Source organism: Ochotona curzoniae, unplaced genomic scaffold (assembly GCF_017591425.1).
Source record: "Ochotona curzoniae isolate NIBS_2020 unplaced genomic scaffold, NIBS_Ocur_1.0 contig_4877, whole genome shotgun sequence".
Taxonomy (NCBI): domain Eukaryota; kingdom Metazoa; phylum Chordata; class Mammalia; order Lagomorpha; family Ochotonidae; genus Ochotona; species Ochotona curzoniae.
The window spans coordinates 1,263,008-1,277,221 of NW_024466409.1; the positions used below are offsets into that span (position 1 = coordinate 1,263,008).

Genomic DNA, 14,214 nt, shown 5'->3' on the forward strand with positions numbered 1-14,214 from the left:
TTGAAAATATCCTGGGGCAGAAAACGGAGTAGGTTTGCATAGAATATGCCACACTGCACAACACTTAGCTGCCCTCCACAGATCTCCTGGCACTTGGAGTTCACCCTTACCTACTTCCTCCCCTCTATTGCTGAATAATACTGCACAAAGTCTTATCCAGTCCCAACACTGTGAATCACAAAGCTTTCAGGTGCTCAGAAAATTCAGATTGAGTTTCTGTTTCAGTGGTCATCTTTGATTGCTTGAACTCACATTTACATTCTGAACAGAGCTGTTTACAGAAAGGATCATAATCAATAAAATAGTCTTTATTTCTTCACAGGGGTGTTAAAATACTCAGATGTATTGTCATTTTTATTTTCCCCTTCACTTCAATAATGTACAATGCTGGTGCTCCTAAAGGCTGCCTTCACTCGCAGAATAAATATTGAGAACACTGTGTGTGGCCAAAGAACTATTACTAGTGACATAAAAAAAACATTCTTGTCTTCAGTGCTAATCATCTGTTCCACATGGTCCTGTTATTCTCACACATGTACTAAAAAGGGATCACCTCTTATCATGAGCCTAAGGCTGTATCTCCTTTGTCCTTCCTACATGGACATCTCTTAGTCATTTGTGTGTAACAAACACCACTAGCCTAGGATACAGTAATAATTGGGTCTAATGATAGCATACTAAAGTAGGGTGTTTGAACCATAGACATATCCATGTCATTTACAGGACATACTTTGCTGAAGAGGGGTATTTAGAGTCATCAATACTGAGTGTGAATCCAAGTTCAGGTATTTCCCGACTCTTTGTTGATTACTTCATATATGCAAGCCTCTATTTTCCTCCTCTGATGCAGAAATGGAATTCTCATGCACAGATATGAGGACAGGAGATAAGAGACCTTGCAGAGGAGCTTACCTCTTTTTATGTTCCTAGGGTCACCACTGAAGGGATTTCAACCATGAATGCAACATTGCCAGCAGTGACAACAACCACACCAGAGTGCATGCAAGATGATATCACTGGTCTATTGAATAATCCAGGGCACCTGACACTGGGCTCCCTGATCATCATCGTTGCCATGGTTGGACTTGGAGGAAACGCAACTGTGATTTGGCTCCTGGGCTTTCGCATGCGCAGAAACAGCTTCACTGTCTACATCATCAACCTAGCTATCGCTGACTTCCTCTTGCTCTGCTGTGTCATCACAGATCGCCTTCTTGCCATCAGTTTTTCTCGTCTTTCCTCCAAACCCTTAATTATTATTGGGTTACTGCAATATATGACAGTATTCCCATACATTGTGGGCCTGAGCATCCTCAGTGCCATTAGCACTGAGCGTTGCCTGTCCGTCCTGTGGTCCATATGGTACCGATGCCATCGCCCCAGAAAACTGTCAGTTATCATGTGTGCCCTGCTCTGGGCCCTGGCACTGACACTGAGCATCTTGGAAGGGAACTACTGCATCTCCTTTCTTCAGCTTCCTTTCAATTGTCAGCGGTGTAAGAAAATCAGTTTCGCCATAAGCTCCTGGCTGATGTTCTTATTTTTGGTTCTCCTGGGCTCCAGCCTGGCCCTGGTGGTCAGAGTCTTCTGGGGATCACACTGCGTGCAGCTGAGCAGGCTGTATGTGACAGTCCTGCTCACAGTGCTGGTCTTCCTCCTCTGTGGTCTGCCCTTTGGTTTTTTCTGGTTTCTTGCAGACTGGCTTGTAAATTTTAACGTTGAACACGATTCCCTTTTTTACCTAGTTACAATTTTCCTCTCCAGTGTTAACAGCTGTGTCAACCCCATCATTTACTTTTTTGTTGGTTCCTTTCGGCAACAGAAGAGGCAGCCCCTAAAGTTGGTTCTTGAGAGGGCTCTGCAGGGCAACCCTGAGGATGATGAATGAGGAGGAAGCCTGGGGTGGTGATGAAGAACCTGTGTCCTGGTCAGTCTATCACGACTTTGAAAGTCAACACTGCCTGTTTTACCTCACAGCATTTGCACATCATTGAGCTGCATGTATCTGAATCAACTCAATAACTTCTCACCATCTTTCAGAAAACTAACTGTAATCTGATTTTTGTAGTTTGTTCTATAGAAAGAATGAAATATGAACATTTGCCTAATTCTTGATACCATCAACAGATTTCACAATTTTCCACTGAATGTTTCTTTCAACATGGGCAAAGGACATGGCATGAACTCTCAAAGAATGAAATGCAAATGTCAATAAACATTTAAGAAAATGGTCAGGATCACTAACCATCAGGGAGATGCAAATAAAACTCAACAAGGTTTCACATCACCCAGTTCAGAAGGGCATCATATATAAAAGAGGGGCCAGTGTGATAGCTCAAGTGACTAATCCTCTGTCTACAAATATGTGCATCCCTTATGGGCACTGATTCTAACCCCTGTGTTCCACTTCTTATCTAGCTAACTGCTTATGGCCTGGGAAAGCAGTTGGAAGATGCCCCAAGTTCTTAAGACCCTGTGCCTCTGTGGGAGATCCAGAAACAGCTCTGGGCTCTTGTTTTTGGTTAGGCTTAGCTCTGGCAATTTTCACCATTTGGAGAGCAAACCAGCAGAGAGAAGGCAAATCAGCAGATGGAAGATCTTTCTATCTCTTCTCTCTTAAAGCTGCCTTCCCAATGAAAATTTGAAAGATATTAAATATATACTGACAAGCATATGAAGGGAAATATATGTATACAATAGTGTTGGGAATATAAATTAATACAACCATTATGGAATACATTATGTAGATTTCTCAGAAATCTGTAAATGCATCCCCCAAGGAACACATCCATCCCACTCCTGGAAATTTATCCAAATGAAATGAAGTCAGGAAATGATAGAGTTGTCTGGACTTTCATGTTTATTGCAGCTTAACTCACTATAGGTATGGAAACAACCCAGATAACCAAAAATTGAATACTGAATAAGGAAAATGTGATTTATATACATGATTCAATTCCATTCAACTATAAACAGAATGAAATCCTTACTTTTATAGCAAAATGGTTGCAACTGGAAACCATAATGATGAATGAAATAAGCCAGTCTCAAAAAGGAAAATATTGTATGTTTTCTCTAGTAGGTGGTAGTTAATATAGAATTCCAAAAATGTTTAGAAATCAAGTAAACATATTGTGATTTGATTGTTACTTTCAGCTATTATTTATTTTCCTTTGAAGTTATGTTTTTTTCTACTTTTTGCTTGTGTAATGTTATAATTAGTGGTCCTTTAAGCCTGTGAGCATAGAGAGGTTCAATTTATGTTTTTCCTAAATCAAAGAAACAAAATAAGAGACAGAAGGAGAACACTTCAGGATGGAGAGAGGGGGGCAGAAAGTATCATATGTACAGATTCATGCATGTAGATTATCATTCATATATATATATATTCATGTAATTAAAACCATATACATTTTACAATAATATTTCTTCACCATAAATTTATTCCCTGAGAAATAGTTTTATAATCATATGCAGCCCAATCTCCTTCCTAAACTCCAGCAAGCCTCTGATTGTTTTTTCTACTTGAGTCATTTAAATATATAAATAAAATATAAAGCACGGTTTACTGAATATAACTCTTTTGCTTAGCATACTGCCTGCAAAACCCATCCAAATTGCTACAGATATCAGTAATTATTGCTTTCTTTCTTTAGTTACTGAACAAACTTCACATTTTCAGAATTCACATGAGAAAGAACATTTAGTTTGGCTCCTAGGAACAAAGTTGCTACAAGCAATTGCTCACAGATTTTTAAGTGAACAATTTTCAATTATCTAGGTTTGAGTTCTTTCATAAGTATGTACCTGTTTAAAGAAATTCACTTATTTTCCAGAGAAGCTATACCATTTCCCTTTCCCACAAACTATGCATGGATCATCAATTTCCTCCAAATTCTTGCTAACATTAGGTTTAGCCAACCATAGGTAGAAAATGTCCCCCTCCTCTCAAAGTTGACATGTGCAGACACTTCTGTCACAGTACAACTCTATGTATACAACACTGATATTGTACTAGATATTGTAAGCATTATATAGATGATTTAAAGTGTATAGGAGAACCACATGGATGAAATAAAAAATATTCCATTTTGTGTAAGAGACTTAAGCACCTTGCATCTTTTTGATATTTGGATCATTACTTAAGCCAATATCTCAAAGATAAGCAGGATGTTATATAAGTAAGTATCTCTTTAAGAGATATAGCTGTATCTTATCAAGGTTTTATTCATAATGCGTGCTGACTAGCACTACTGAATATACATTTCCATGGTTATTTGCCAACCTTATTTCCACTTTGGTGAGTATCTGCTCCTGCCTCTTGTCTTGGCTTGTTCTAGCTTACCCTTCAGCACATTTACCAAACTCAAAGTGAACAAATAAAATAATCATACTTAATAGTTTCTCCCTACATTTAGGAACAGAACCTGACGGGAACACTTAGCTTTGCTGAGAATCACCCAACTTCCATAAATATGTTTTCACTCACCAAGTGCACTACTTGTACTCTCCTGAATCCACCTCCTCACTCTTCTCTCAAACCATGGAAACTACCTGAATCTCTTCATCTCACCACCCAAACCTCCCAGTCCATGCCTCTGCCTTCCACAGAATTCCGGAAAATGAAGTCTTCGTGTTGTCACCCTACCATCTTTTCCACTTGATTGCAGTAACCTTACTCCTGTTCTACATGGTTATCAACAATCCCTTTTGGAAAGCACAGGAAACAGCCCTGACTCTTGGCTTAAACATCATCCAAGTCTACCTTCTCCTTTACCTGCCACTTTATTTCCTTTCTTTTCATCAGTAAAACTTTTCAATAAAGAGATATCTCAATTATAAGTGTAAATTTTATATTATGTGGGCCCAGCAGGAAAGCATAGTGGCTAAAGTACTCACCTTTAAAGCACTTGCTTTCCCATATGGGCACTGGTTCTAATCCCGGCTGCCCCGCTTCCCATCCAGCTCCCTGTTTGTGGCCTGGGAAAGCAGCGGAGGATGACCCAAAGCCTTGGGACCCTGCACCCGCGTGGGAGACCTGAAAGAAGCTCCTGGCTCCAGATTAGATCAGCTCTGGCCATTGAGGCCACTTGGGGAGTGAAACATCGGACGGAAGATCTTCTCTATCTTTCCTCCTCTCTGTATATCTTCCTTTCCAATAAAAATAAATAAAAATTATATTATCCCAGTTACTTTACATTTTTACTATTTAAAAAATATCTACAATATGGACATTTACTCCAATCTTATATAAAAGTATGTTTCCAACTTCACCTTTTTTTACATTCCCATTATGTTAACCCAATACCACTTCACTCAGTACTCCATGTATAACCCACGACAATGTGATGAAAGCATTTTCATATTTTAAAATCCCATATGCAGTGGGATCTCATCTATAATCTTTTACTGATTGATTTTTCTTTAGGTGAATCAATATTGAAGTGTCTACTGACTCACATTTGCTGTTAAATTTTAATTATCTTCATTTTTTTCATATAGTTTTTTATTATCCTTTTAAAAATTATTATTATTATTATTGTTATTTTTAGTTTTGTATACGCTGGGATTCCCCTCCCCCATAAGATTCTTCCCATATTGTTACAACAGTATAGTCCATCATAACGAATCATAATTCTATCAGTCTCTTATTTAAGTGTAGCCTGACATTATTGGTACAGACAATGTCAGACAGTCCGGCATCCCATTGTCTACACATATCCAACAGTTTCATTGGAAAACTATCTTTCATTCATTATTCTTTTAATATAATCTTACATAGTTGATTAGGGTACAAAGTGTCAAGGGCTACAGAAAAGTGGGTAAGACCATTGTTTCCACACTAATATCATCATTTTCTCCCCTGTATCTGGGGTCAGAGGAGAAACAAAGGGTGAAGCCCCTCCCTGCCTCCCACCCATCCCAGGTCCCTGATGTGGGGCATGCTCTGAGGGTCCTGCTCAAGCAGTTTTGACAATTCAACAGTTCTGAATTGCTGCCAATCTCGCTGTTCCAAGCACGATGATATCTATTCAGAATCCACTGGCTGACATATTCTCTTCATGGTTGGGGTTCTGAGATCAGCAGTTCAGTTGGAGGGCTTCCCAAGAAACTTTGTCGGAGATGATCCCAGGCTTGATTCTTGTGTGTGCTTTCCAGTATAGGGTCCAGTACCTTCCATTGCCCCAATCAGCTTATGCACTTGGTGGTTGCGATTGCCGGGTCAGTTCTGTTTCCAGTCCTGCCTTCCATGAGAACCAATGGATATTGCAGGCCAGCCCGATCCTGCCTACTTCATACTTGGCCCTCAAACAAACCAGCAGGAGCTGCAGTCTAGTTGGAGTGACTCCCATTAACCCCAACCAGGCCTGACCCCTACCCTGGTTCCCATGCTTGCCAGTATGTACCTCAGACTTGTCCAGTCTGTCCCACATCTCATTTAGCTCTCGTACATATCGCTGGGCATTGAAGCCTTGGTAAACCTAAGCAACCCTAATATCCGGTCCATATGCTGGCGGGTGCCTTTCTATCTAGCCACCCCTGCCCCTGTCTTGGTTTTCATGCTTTCCAGTGGGAATGGTAACCTAAGTGGGAAGTGCCCAGTATTTCCCTATTCCCACTCCTACTCTCTGATTATGCACTCTCCAGGTGGTTCTTTAGTTTAACTTGACAGATTTAGCCCCTAGTGCTAGCCTCTGCCATCTGATGCTACGGCAAAGCCCAACCAACCCTCACCCACTATTATTTTTGCTTGTGCCTTTGGAATAGTCAGCCCAGTCTGGCTTTTCCCTGATCTAGCACACATTAGGCCCACAGATGTTGTAGCCCTGTCTGGTCTGGTCTGCTCCCAGCCCAACTCACGCTCTGTAGTGGGAGTGGTTGTCCAGCAGCAGAGCCCTTCACATTACCTATGCTGGCTTTGCCCCCTCAGTCCCTGGTTATCACGTGTGGGGAGCCATGCGGTTGGGTCGGATGGCATGGGTGTGTGATGAGCACCGCTCCTCAGTTAGCAAGGCTGTGAGGAGTTTCTAGCTGCGAGGCAAGGCCCGGCAGAATGTCTCTGGTCACCTCATTGCTGCCTCACCCATTGTATGGAATTCAATCACCTCTCTGATGTTTCGTAGAATTCTTCTGAGGGTGTTGTTGTTGTTTTTCTGCTAATGTGAAGTGATTCCTGTAACTGGTATGACACCTCAAATTGATCAATCATGTTATGATAAAAACACCTATAGTAACGTAAGGCTATGACACACAGTTGAAAGTATACAATAGTACAATTGAGCCCACTATGTTTCCAAACATCCTGTTATATGTCCACTTTTGTCCTAAAGTTTGCACTAGTATAAGTAATGTTTTCCTTAAGAAATGGCTTGATAACATCTTGCAACAGATGGCAATCATGGAGGTACAAAGAGTTTGTTTACCATGCACCTCGAACTGTTACAACACATAATATGATGCATTTTAGTTTCTTACCACAGAAAACAAAAGTATATGGGGCATCTTTTATAAGGAAACAAATGTGAACCCCCTCAAAATGGTTTAAAATCTTTATCTTATGTTTGCACTTATATTTAGGGAAAGAAAACAGTTTATATAGATGAAAGAAAGTTTCTTGTAAAGGCCCTCTGTTTGTAGATTGGCTGAGCTGCCTTGATCCCTTTCACTGCCCTTTAACAAAAGAATGAAAAACAATTGAATCAGCACTAGGTAAAAGTGACGATAATTAATGCATGATTTAATTATAAGAATTAGCAAAGAATCTGTTATATACTTTTATAAAATCCTTTCATTTATGATCTTTTAATTCTGTACTCTTAATATTTTAGCAATATTAGTTTGATTGTTTTTAGTAAAAATTGATTTTGAATATAAGTAAACTACTTTTCACTATGTAACCACATGCGCTGCCAACCGTGGAGTTCCTGGCTTCAGCCAGGTGACTACAGGTTTCAATGAATAATGGTTTGTTGAAAATATTTTCCTCAGGATTGTTTTTTGTATTCTATTAACCATGAAGTAAAAATGAAACAATTAGATATGGTGCAAAAGCTTGTGATGATTTATGTATAAATAAAGAAGGCAACTTTTCTGAGTTATCCATTATGAGCATCAAGCCATAGTGGTCTGTGTCTTATCTCTTCCTGTCATCTCACCGATCCATGCATCCTTTGCAAGCTCACAGTCAGCTGGAGCTGGTCTCCGGCAATCACGTGTGCTGTTTGGGTGCTGCAGCCACATTTGGTATTGCTCACCTCATCTTGACATTCTGTAATGTGCACTGGTTTTTGTTACAAACACACCCGACCTGACCCACTTTCTATTTTGGTGTTCGAATTTGCCAGCAGGTGATGTGAACCGGTTCAGTCTGGTCTGCCTCTGACCTATGTCCGATATATGCTGGTGAATACCTTTCTCTGGCCTGTTCTGGGTTCCTCCCTATTGTGGTTCTTGTGCTGATCTGCAGGGACTGTGTCCTGACAGAGGAGTTTCCCAAGCTCCTCCATCAGAACCTGTCCTTATGTCTGATTTTGCGCACAATGGTGGGTCCATGGGCCAGCCCGTTTTTCTGGCGTTCCACCCATTCTGGTTCTTATTGTTGGATGTTTCAGCCCAGCCAAGGCTTGTCCATACCCAGACATTGCTCACACATGGCTCAGTAGGGGCAGAGACCTAGCCTAGACTGTCCTACATCTACCCTGGTTCTCCAGAGCACCAGATGATGCTCGAGTCTATCCCAACTAGGTGTACCCAGCCCCAGTTCACACTTATGCCAAGGGAAATTACAGCCATATCCAGACCAGAACGCAGCCTACCCCCTTTCTCCAGCTCCCACATTTTTCCATGGGAACCCCAACCCAGCAAGGGTGTACTCTTACAGCTCCCCAACCGAACCTATTTTCCATGGGAACCCCAACCCAGCAAGGGTGTACTCTTACAGCTCCCCAACCGAACCTACCCCCTGCCCTAGGTTACACACATGCAGGTGATTACTCTGACCCAGCTTGACATAGCACTTCACCTGGCTCAGCCTTCAATGCTGTGGCCTAGTATCCCTCGATCATGCAGACCAGTCGATGTAAGAGCCTAGCTCGGTGTAACCTGTGCTCCATCCTGATTCCTGTTCTTTCTTGTGAGTTAAGGTTTGCTTGGCTCTGCTCAGTCATCCCCCTTCCAGTTGCAGCTCGGCTCACACCACATCCTGTTTTAGGATGCACATTTGGGTGCTGCTGCCTTGAACTACTCAGGCTGTTGTTAGTCCTTTACCCATAAGTGATGGCAAGTTCCATGGCTACACCTAGCTCAGCACATAACCATCCCAGCTTGCAAGCTAACCAGTGGGTCTTGTATTTCCACAGGGTTGGGCCTACACTTCCCCCACAGAATGTACCCCCGCAGACTTGGTTCCCTTGTGTTGGTTAGTGTCTTGACTCTGCCAAGTGTGACCCATTTTCTGTTCCACCACTCAGTCAGGTACTGGTACCTAGCCCTGCTAGACAGGCCCCCAGCCATATCTTTCATGTGGACTGGTGTGTGGCAGTCAGTGTTGCTCTACGCTAACAGCCCATGTGAGGATTTGTATTTGGGCTGGTGACTCAGTCTGGCCTAAATTGTTCTTATGGACTCTCCTCTCCAAACCTTCAGATCTCAATCCCCATGCTTGCCAGAAAGTTCTGTGACCCCATTGCTGGGAATCACCTAGAATTCATACTTCACCTAACTCACACTGGTCTTATCCAGGCATGTGCCTATTTCAGAATTACACATCCTAAAAACCCCAGAGCTCGCTGCCAAGTGGCCCTCAGGAAGAGCCTGGCAACGGTTGGTGGGCTGGCCCCCAAAAGCCTAGGACTTGTTCACTACCTGTGGACAGTGACTTTGGCCAGAGTCCCCAGCATGAGGTCTAGTCTGGCTGGGCACTCTCCACAGCTGCCACACTGCAGGGAGCTGCTTTTGCCCCAATCCCATAGCTGAACACTGCCCAAACTATTCCTGCCACAAGATGATAGTGGGAAGGCAGAGCCAGGCCATTGTTCTTTTTCATAAGGTCCAATTGAGGTTCATTTTCTTTCCTTTTTTAAACCACTGTTTAAATCACTGTTTTATGCCATAAAATGCCTAAACTGGTTGGGGCATTATGATATTTCAGTTGACATCTAAAGTATTCAGTATTATTGTCATAATTCTATCATATGCATGCTCAATGAAATCATTAAGCCACTCTTCTGCCGTGGCTCAATGTGAGTGATGACTCCACATTGTAAATTCAGTGATCATTCTCTCAAACCCTCAGTCGCTACTGACACGTGCCATGCAACAATTTAGCATTTGAGTGTCTGGGGCAACATATTTCCTTTGTTTTATTTCTTTCTTATCATTTCTTTTATTGAAGATTCATGAACTTATATTTTACCCTCTATTTAGCCATGCCTACCTTTTTATCATACATGACTGATTTCACTTCAGCATCTACCAGTGGTACTTCAGCCTACTTTGATCCAAACTGCCCCAATTTCCACTACTGGTAGATGCCGAGGTGAAATGAGCCATGACATTCTAGGGTCAGTGGGTGCTGGGTTCAAGAGCCCTGGGGTGCAGGGGCCCTTGGACCTGCTTATGTGGTGTGTTTGTGTCCATGAACTCCAGGGATGTGGGATCCAGAGAGGCCTGGGTCTTCTAACCCAAGGCCATTGGCCAACTTGCATGGTGGGTGTCAGGCCCATGAGCTCCAGGAATTGGAGGTCTTGTGAGGCCTGGGTCTCCTGGCGCAGATCACAGGGCCCACCTGTTGGTGGGTGCTGGATGCATGAACCCCAGTGCTGGGAGGTCCGGCAGGTCCTAGGTCTTCTGGCCCACGTCCTAGCGCATGTTTGCATTGTGGGTGTCGGATCTTTAAACCCTAGGCTGGGGGGTCAAAGGGGCCTGGGTCTGCTATCCCAGGGCCTTGGGCCAACCTGTGTGGTGGATGTTGGGTCTGTGAGCCCCAGGGCTTGGAGGTCCTGTGAGGCTAGGGTCTCCTGGCTCAGGTCCTAGAGCCCACCTGTTTGTGGGTGCTGGATCCACGAACACGAGGTGTTGGGGCTCCGGTGGGTCCTGGATCTCCCGGCCCACATCCTTGAGCCTGCCTGTGCGGCATGCGCTGGATCTGTGAGTTCCATGGATATGGGTTCTTGAGGGGACTGGGTCTCCTTGCCCAGATCCTTGGACCCGTCTGTACAGTGTGTGCTGGATCCGTGAGTCTCAGAGGTGTAGGGTCATGCGGTTCACTGGGCCTGCCTGTGTGGTGGGTGCTGGGTCCATTCCATGATCCCTTGGGGTAGGTTGGGAGGCTGGCATGTCCTGGGTCACATGACCTAGGGCCTTGGGCCCACCTGTTGGTGGGTGCTGGAGCCATGAGCCCCAGTGATGCGGGTTCTAGTGGGGCCTGGGTCCTCTGGCCCAGGTCACTGGGTCCACCTGTTGGTGGGTGCTGGATTTGTGAGCCCCAGGTTTAGGAAGTCTGGCAGGTCTTGGGTTACATGGTTTGGGGCCTTGGGAGTGTCTGTGCAGTGGTTGCTGTGGTGGGATTTCCAGCTTGGCACAGGTCACTTGGCTAGGTCTATGAGTCCACTTAGGAGAACTGGTCCTCCTCAGTGTAAAGGATGGATTTTGAATGACAAATCATAGTGTGCATAGAGGATATGGTAGCCCATAAGGGCACACAGAGGACCTCTGGTAGCATAGCAGAGAATGGAGAACAGAACATATGGACAACTATCTCAGCCAAATAATGACAGCAAATATTATGGTTAATGGAGACTTATAAGGTTGACAGTTTCAGCCAATGGATATTTGAAAGGATTTCTTAATTATAGATTGGTGAGATCAACAGCCTTTCGGAACTATTGCATCTACCTGGGCAAATCTGCACAGCATACACTACATTGTGACCCTGAGTTGATACTGATTGGCATTTCCCCAACTTCAGATACTGGGATGGTTGGGAGGGTAGGTATGGCCTATCCCCTTATCTCCCACCTCTCCCCAGAATGGGGAGGAAGAAATAGAAAGTTTGGAAACAATGATCACACCCATGTCTCCCTAACTCTAGATCCTTCCCACTCTGATTGAGTATGTAAACATCATCTATAATAATAATAAGAAGAAGAAGAAGAAAAAGAAAGAAATGCATTATTTAGATTGCAGGCTATTTAAGATATTTAGGAAAGTTCTTCAATGTATTCTTTCTGAAAATATCTGGAAGTATCTAATTAATGAATTGTAATTTTTCACATTTGCATATTGAAACTCTGCATGTAGCTAAAATATGACAGTATTTGGATTAGCACTCATAGAAGGGTAATTAATTTTACAAATTGATATTCAAGTTGCCCCAATCCAATATATGAACGACACATATATAAGAAGTGGAAACTGAAAATATGTGGCAAGAGGAAGGTTTGCATGAAGACATAGAGATTAAAATACCGCATCCACAGCCAAGGAGGGAGTCGCGTAGGAAACCGAGCCTGAGGACAAGTTAATCTCAGACCTAGACTCCAGCGTTGCGAGAAAGTACTTTTCTATTATTCTATGCACCTATTGTTGGTTGTTTGTCCTTAAAGTCTCAGCAGTCTAACATAGACCTACTGTGCTCCAAGCATTGCAGTTTCAATGTGAACAAGTTAGACTAGTCTTTGGAACTTCAAAAGACTGAATGAACATCCTCAAAGAATAAAAAGAGAAGGAAAAGAGAACAGAGTTGAAAGTGTCCCATCTGTTAGAAGTCTTGAGAATAATGAGTTGGATCCAAGAATCATCAACAGAGAATCAAATAAATGAATCAACTAAGTTAGAAGTAGAGAAAAATGAGAATTTTGTGTATGATGAAGGATGCATGTTTGGTAAAACGTAAGTTCATGAATCATGAGTAAAGCAAATATTAAGAAAGAGCTAAAACAAAGGGAGAATGGCATCCCAGATTCCCAAATGCTGAGTTGTTGCACAAATGTTGGTAGCAGTTGAGGTTTTGAGAGCCTGGCCAATGGATTTACAATGTGGAGTCATTGCTGACCTTGGGCCATGGCAGAAGAAGAGTGGCTTAATGATTTCATTGAGCAGGTATATGACAGAATTAAGATTATAATTTTGGATATTTTAGATTTCAACTAAAGCATCATCTTAAGTTAAAATACTGTAGCATGTTTTATTGCTTAAAAACATGATTCTACATGAAGCAGCTTATAAAAGAGAGAAAACAAACCTAAATTACACCTTATGAAAAAAAGTGGTGTAATAAAGATGATTAAAATTAACAGCAAATGTGAGTCAGTAGACACTTCAATATTGATTCATCTAAAGAGAAACCAATCAGTGAAAAATTGTGGATTAGATCCTACCATGCATGGAATTTTAAAATATAATGCTCTCATCTTAATTTAGTGGTAATATGTGGAGTATTGGGTGATTGGAACTGGATTAATACAATGAAAGTGTAGAATAAAAGTTGGGAACATAGATTTTATATGATGTTGGAGTAAATCTCTATTTTATTTTATATTTTAAATTTTAAATTTTAGTTTCTGATAATGTTTACCTAGTTGATCAAGGTGGGAAGGATTCAGGGTTAAGGAAAAGTGTGTGTGATCATTGTTGCCTAATTTTCTATTTCTTCCTGTTTCTGAGGGAATGGAAAGGAAGAAGGGAGAAGCCATACCTAGCCTCTCAAAGGCCCCAGTACCTGGGGATGGGGAATGGCCACCTAATATCAACCCAGGATCTCTGATGTGGCACAAGCTCTGATGATTCTGCCCTGCTAGGTGACTGAGGTCTGCTGGAACTCCTGGCCCTTGGACTCATGTACATGGCATCCTCTGTGCAGGTGGTCCTAGGTACCTTAGTCAGGAAACTTGGAGCCAGCTTGACCCACACAACTTGTGAGACTCACACCTAGCAACTACTGCATGGGAGGGCCCAGGCAACCTGGGCCCCACCAGACCCCTGCCTCTGGGGCTCACAGATTGGACGCCCACTGCCTCTCACCTTGCCATCCATGAGTGGGTGCTGCAGCCTAGCTCCTACAGCCTGTTCCTAGTTCCAGCTCTTGCTGGTGGATGTTATAGCCTAGCCTAGCCTAGCCAGCCAGTCCCCAGTCCCAGCCCTAATGTAAACTGGCTGTTGTTGTAGCCCAATCCGGTCTCTCCTGTACCCCTTCCGGTTCTCATATCTTCCAGT

At 42.8% G+C, this 14,214-nt stretch overlaps 1 protein-coding gene across 1 annotated transcript; it reads left to right on the forward strand.

Annotated features, from left to right (window-relative positions):
- The first annotated feature begins 955 nt into the window (after positions 1–955).
- On the forward strand, positions 956–1,888 carry LOC121161818 (mas-related G-protein coupled receptor member X2-like). The gene has a single exon (XM_040988448.1). The coding sequence runs from the start codon at positions 956–958 to the stop codon at positions 1,886–1,888; it is 933 nt and encodes a 310-aa protein (XP_040844382.1).
- The last annotated feature ends 12,326 nt before the right edge of the window (positions 1,889–14,214 follow it).